At 40.5% G+C, this 6,059-nt stretch overlaps 1 protein-coding gene across 1 annotated transcript; it reads right to left on the bottom strand.

Annotated features, from left to right (window-relative positions):
• Positions 1-1,985: 1,985 nt before the first annotated feature.
• On the bottom strand, positions 1,986-6,059 carry LOC122062799 (phospho-2-dehydro-3-deoxyheptonate aldolase 2, chloroplastic-like). Its single transcript, XM_042626441.1, has 5 exons — positions 5,296-6,059; positions 4,927-5,204; positions 4,156-4,432; positions 3,598-3,843; positions 1,986-2,418 (listed from the first exon to the last, which is right to left on the bottom strand). The coding sequence occupies exons 1-5, from the start codon at positions 5,821-5,823 to the stop codon at positions 2,152-2,154; spliced, it is 1,596 nt and encodes a 531-aa protein (XP_042482375.1). The 5' UTR covers positions 5,824-6,059; the 3' UTR covers positions 1,986-2,151.

Here is a 6,059-nt window from a genome sequence, read left to right as displayed (position 1 = left end):
AAGTCTTACAATGATATTTTGTATCATAGTTTACACTTTACCTCCTATAAACAAACATTAAAAAGAATTTTAACATGTAAAGTTATATTTACTAAAAAAGTTCATATAAAGATTGGAAAAAATTTATATACACAGTGTGTTACATTTATGTCTGTTACTTCAGTCGTCAAATAGATATAATCTGTAATACTATTTGTGCCCCCTTATAAGATGAAGAGCGGTCGTATGTGAAAATCAGATTTTTTGAGTATGACAAACAAATGAAGCATAACTATGGCAAATGCAAAACACCACGGGAAAGTGAGGACAATACATAACATAAATAAAATCTCACCCATATAGTTAGGCCTTTGAATGATGTGGTCCTAGGCTCACACTGTGTCCGTTACATATAGCTAGCAGCATTTCACTTAGCTTGTATTTTCCTCTCTTTTTTCACCAAATAAAGTATTTTTCTCTTTTAAATGAATATATTTTCTACCATAAAAAGAATTGTCAAAGTCTTAATGATCTCATTGCATTTAAATATATTGGAAAAACTTTCCCATAACCCTAAAGTGAAATTTTTCTTTCATAGAGATTGTTTTTATTATTATTTTCTCTCTTACTCTAAACATGTGGTCTACATACAGATGATATTTATTTTTTTAGGACCACTATTTAGTGTGACATGTAGATTCCTCCACACACTAACATTGTGGAAACCTTATCCCTAAAACTATTTAATATGTTACTTGTCTATCTTTTGAATCCTTAATTTAATATTTTAACTCTTTCATAAAAAAAAATAATAATAATAATAACTTTTCATTGTGAGTCGTCGTCAATCAATTAAATTGAACAAAGATATTTTAAAAAACAGTACATCCATTTAGGATCATAGTTACCCTTCCCCATTATTCCGGATGCCTATTCAAAGACACCCAAACCCAAGGCGAAGGAAGAAGGTTAAGTGAAACTGCTTTGAAAATCATTTTTCTTTATTTACAGGGAAAAAGAAACCTGTAATTTGGTGGAAAGGCCGGTGTGGGCACAAAAAAAAACTGTGCTCCCCTGACTGTGCTCAAAAAATGCTCCTATTATTCTTACCATTGGTCCGTCGGTCTAGTGTCTCCTCTGTTGGACCTACTGAGATCTTCTGCCCTTATTTTAACATTTAGAAAGTTGACCCTCCCACCCTTTTTCTGCCCTCCCCGCTCTTTGAACATCACTTCTGCCGAGATGAGTGTCAGGTCTTGAGGAGCTATGCTTTTCCTCAAGCAAAACGTCACATTACAAGTCCACAGCCACCAATTTTCGTTGGGAGAAGAATTTAAGCAGCATCCATCCATCAACAATCTAAGCAGTATATTTTTTTCTTTTTTTTTTTTCGGTAAATGACATCACTATGATTATTACACCTAAATTTCTACATCCTAGTCTTTAATGTCACTGAATTCTTTGCCAGCAGAAAAAAAAATGTCAGTGAATTCTTCTAACAAGTACTTGAAGTAGTTGGATCTTTGTCAAGAGGGTAGGTAAACAAGAAAATTTAATAAAAAAAAAAAAGGTAGGTCAAGTGGGTGTAGGTCGGTAGAAGGTCATGTGCCACCTAATTCCTTCTGTCTCTCCCACTTTTCCTTCACCCCCAGTCCCCACAAGGGGAGATAGCTTATTGTCAAATTTAGTTGCTGGCCCATATTGAGCACCCTATAATCCTACATGATTGATATATGATTGATTTATTTACTGGCACATCATCTGTTTATTTTACTCTAGACAGTTTCAAGAATTGGAATGGAATCAGTCAGATCCACCAATTTCAATCCAATTCCCACTGTTTTTTAGGGTTCAGGCAGAATCTACCGGTTTCCAAATCAGATTGGAATCGTCTGGACCCGATTCAGATACCGATTCCTTGTTTAAAAACCTGGAGCAGAGAGAATCTTGATATGCTGCCAACCTAAGAAGAAGAAAGGGTAATAAAAGATGAGTTAAGATAGAAGTTTTAATCTATAATAAGCTTTAATTTATTCCTCTCCACTTCCAAATCGTCACTTGTTCAAGTATACATACATTCGAGCACATAACATTAAAAAGATCCAAAACCCTGCATAAATGAAAGGGCCACTAGTTGAGAAAACAACAAACACAAGGAGCCTTAAAATTCTTCTACATGCTTAATGAACCCAGAGAGGGTTGTGATCCGATCCTCCTCTTTCTAAGACGTTCAGCGATGATGAAGGCAAGCTCGAGCGATTGAGATGCATTAAGTCTTGGGTCGCAGTGGGTGTGGTAGCGAGAGCTAAGATCATCAAAGGTCACAGTCCTTGACCCCCCAATGCACTCTGTCACATTCTGTCCTGTCATCTCAAGATGAACACCTCCCGGATGGCTACCTTCTTGCTCGTGAACGTCAAAGAATGCACGCACCTCCGCCTGCCAATAGATACAACATTAGTATTATGATTCCTAAATTTGGATTGCTTTCAGAACAGAGGTAGCTTATTACATGCCAAATCCGGTGCTAATCTGACAGAAATTAGAATAAAAGAAAGAACAAAGAAAAGCATAGCAGCACAGATATCCTTCTTTGCATGCAGGTTTGGAGAATTTCATTTGATTAGGACTCACACCAACACACATCTATGTCAAATTTTTACAACCGAACAGCTACAACAGCTACACTCAACAGCTGTTTGGTAAGAAATGGTACTGCAAATATGAAATGGAAAGTGACACTGATCAACCAATCAGAAGCATCTCAGTCAATAGGCCTTCAATGAACAGGATTAACTACATTTGATTGGTGAATTAAGATTTAGGCTAGGAGGGTAAACTGATGCAGGTACAGCATGATTCATTCACAAATTTTTTGGATCAGGATTTTGGTGAATACCCAAATTCTCTAGATTTAGTGAAGTTGTCTGTTATTCAAGGAATAAAAAATAAAGGCCCCAGTGGTAAATACTCATCAGTAGATCTGAAAAAGGGCTACCAAACACCAGGTTGGATCCCCACCTAACCCTGTCTCCAAAAGAAATAAAAAGATGGGAAAAAGAACAGCGACAGGCAGGTGCTAAAATATATCTCCTCTCTCATCATTAATATTGTGGACCCTTATTGTACGCCCCGACACCCATCAAAACCCCATCAAAAGGGATGTTTCCTCTCTTGGCGTATATGATACCAATATATAACTAACTTATCGATTCCACCTCTCCCAAAAACAATAAATGAATGTGAAAATAACCATCACCGAAGTAACACTACCCATTAGGTAGGACCTTAAAACTACTTCCACCTTCCATTCAGGTGCTCGGATTCCCACAGCTGGTAATTGGATTACTTTTCCACTCAATCAGGCGACATGGATAAGAATGGTTTTATACAGTTCCACAATTATAAGAAATGAAATTTCAACTAAATTTGCAGTGGTTGTTGAAATCTAAGAGAGCCACCCAAGATAGAATTAATTATCATCTATTAAGTAACCATCACCCTACAATCATCAAAGCTAAAACTCCTTTGGTCCAAAGCAATGCAACTATCCATCAAAACAAGGGGGAAGAAAAGGAACAGTATCAAATAAGGAATATATACTCAATGAGATCGTACCCTGATGGCATCGAAGGGGCGAGTTTTGAGGCCACAAGGAGCTTTAATGGTGTTGCCGTGCATTGGGTCACTGACCCAGGTAACAATTTGCCCTGCTCTGCGAACTGCTCTGATCAGATGAGGAAGCTTCACTCTCATGTTCTCGGCTCCCATCCTAGTGATGACAGTAATTCTCCCAGGCTTGTTCTGAGGGTTCAGAATCTCAATGAGCTTAACTAGCTCATTTGGATCCATTTTATTGCTCACCTGCATCAGATCACTTTCTTTTAGCCACAGCTCAATCTTTGCCAACCAATTTTTTTAGAAAATCCATAAAGATTCACAAAAGCCCAAATGTAAGCAAGGATTCCATCTCCAAGAGAGAATTTAAAGTTCAAAGAGTAGAAAGTCAATGAATGCAAATTCACACTTTAAAAATTTGACTCAATTGTGTGTATTATAGACTAATTCTGATAAAATAGATAGATTGTGATACATTTGGACACGAAATAGTGATTGCCCACGAATTGATGAAATCAAACAAAGAAGTGAAATCAGATATATGTAAATGTAACATACCTTGATGCCAAGAGGATTGGCAACTCCTCTCAAAAATTCGACATGAGAACCATCCAGCTGCCTGGTGCGTTCGCCGACCCAGAGCATATGAGCAGAGCAATCATAGAAGAGGCCCGAGGTTGAGTCCTCCCTTGTAAGAGACTGCTCGTAGGGCAGGAGCAAACACTCGTGGGATGTCCAGAACTCGGTCGTCGTCATGATTGGGTGTTCTGCAGTGAGCCCAGCAGCAGTCATGAACCCTAAGGCCTCATCAACGCGGTGAGCCAGTTCCCGGTACCTATTGAATCAACCAAACCAACAAATTACAATCTGAAACAGTCAAGGACATGCCCGAGTTGAAACTTGACACACTGTAGCTCTTAAGGAGACTCAGCAACCTAACTCATCAGCCCACCGAGTCCAAAAAAATCCAACTATAGAACGAGAATCAAGCAGAAATTTCTCTTGACCATCCAAAAATAAGGAGAAAGTCGGGTGAACAACACAGAAGTTCATTCAAAAGAGTACCAATAACCAATTCATCACGTCACAGATCAAACTTCAAAGTCATATTGGAAAAGCACTACCCCAAATGAAAAGGACCCAAAAAGCAACCTTTATTGGGATGTTTCCCTAATTTTGCAATCACATAATTTCTGAAGAACTGACCAAACCGAAAGTAAAATATTTCATTTCCAATTCTTGAGAGGAAAGAAAGAAGTAGACAGAGAGAACCCAAAGTGGCAAAATCACCAGAAAAACAATTCAGGCCAGTTAACTAAATTAAAATACCTGTCCCCTTGTTCGCTGTGTTCCGTGAAATCGAGATTCCACTGGTTGACTCTCTGCATGGCGGCATAACCTCCGGTGGCGAAGGCCCTGAGGAGATTCAGAGTGGCTGCGGATTGGCAGTAAGCCCTGATAAGCCTCTGTGGATCAGGGGTTCTCGACTTCTCATCGAATGCATCACCGTTCACATTATCACCTCTATAGCTCGGCAGCTTCACTCCGTTCTTCTCCTCGAATGGATCCGATCTGGGCTTCGCGAATTGACCCGCCATTCTTCCGACCTATATGAGTGAAGCAAAAAATTTCCCATATGAGTACCTATACCATGCAACAGCATCCAAATCTCAAAACAGAGTATACAACAAACCCAACCTTGATGACAGGCATTTGGCCTCCGAACATGAGAACGGCGCCCATCTGGAGAAGGATACGGAAGGTGTCACGAATGTTGTTGGCATGGAACTCCTTGAAACTCTCGGCACAATCCCCTCCCTGGAGAAGGAAAGCCCTTCCCATAGCAGCCTCTCCGAGGCGCTCCTCCAAATTTCTGGCTTCTCCGGCGAAGACGATGGGAGGGAAGGAATCGATGGTACGAAGCACCGATTCGAGCTCCTGCTTGTCAGGGTACTCAGGGAGTTGAATCGCAGTCTTGGATTTCCAGCTATCGACGGTCCATTTACCAGGGGTAGGGGTCTTGGGGATCACCGTGGCTGCATTCTTGGAAGAGGGCTTGGCGGGCTCTGCAGCATGGACGGCGGAGATGGATTTGAAAGATCTGGATGATCTGGGGTTGGTGGGAAGGAGAGGGAAAGCGGGTTGGTGGGGTTTTGAGGAAGTGAAGAGAGATTCAGATTGTAGAAGGGATTTCGTGGACGTAGCAGAGCTGCTTGCGAGAGCCATTGTTGTTCTTTTACGTTACTTTCCTTTCCTGTAGATCTCCGTTCTCTTCCTGGGATTTTGGCTAATGGAGATCAGAAGAAGAGAGAAAGGGAGATAAAAGGGTCTCTGTGTCTGGACTTCAATCGAGAAAGAGGCCCTGAAGACGAGAAGGGAGAGATTGGGAAGGGTTTTATAAGGTTTGATGGAGAAGAGAATTGAGAGAGTCACAGTAGGACAGGGGTCGGGTTGGTGGAACG

Source organism: Macadamia integrifolia, unplaced genomic scaffold (assembly GCF_013358625.1).
Source record: "Macadamia integrifolia cultivar HAES 741 unplaced genomic scaffold, SCU_Mint_v3 scaffold1114, whole genome shotgun sequence".
In the NCBI taxonomy this organism is placed as follows: Eukaryota; Viridiplantae; Streptophyta; class Magnoliopsida; order Proteales; family Proteaceae; genus Macadamia; species Macadamia integrifolia.
The sequence above is the reverse complement of the archived record's forward strand: the minus strand, read 5'-3'. Positions and strand labels throughout refer to the sequence as shown.

Bases quoted from the DNA above. Each gene is read 5' to 3' on its own strand.
- LOC122062799 (XM_042626441.1), bottom strand. From the start codon at position 5,823: ATGGCTCTCGCAAGCAGCTCTGCTACGTCCACGAAATCCCTTCTACAA. The intron at 4,433-4,926 runs GTATTTTAATTT...TTGATTCAATAG, and splicing joins CACAGCGAACAAGGGGACAG to GTACCGGGAACTGGCTCACC. The intron at 2,419-3,597 runs GTACGATCTCAT...ATCTATTGGCAG, and splicing joins GCCCCTTCGATGCCATCAGG to GCGGAGGTGCGTGCATTCTT.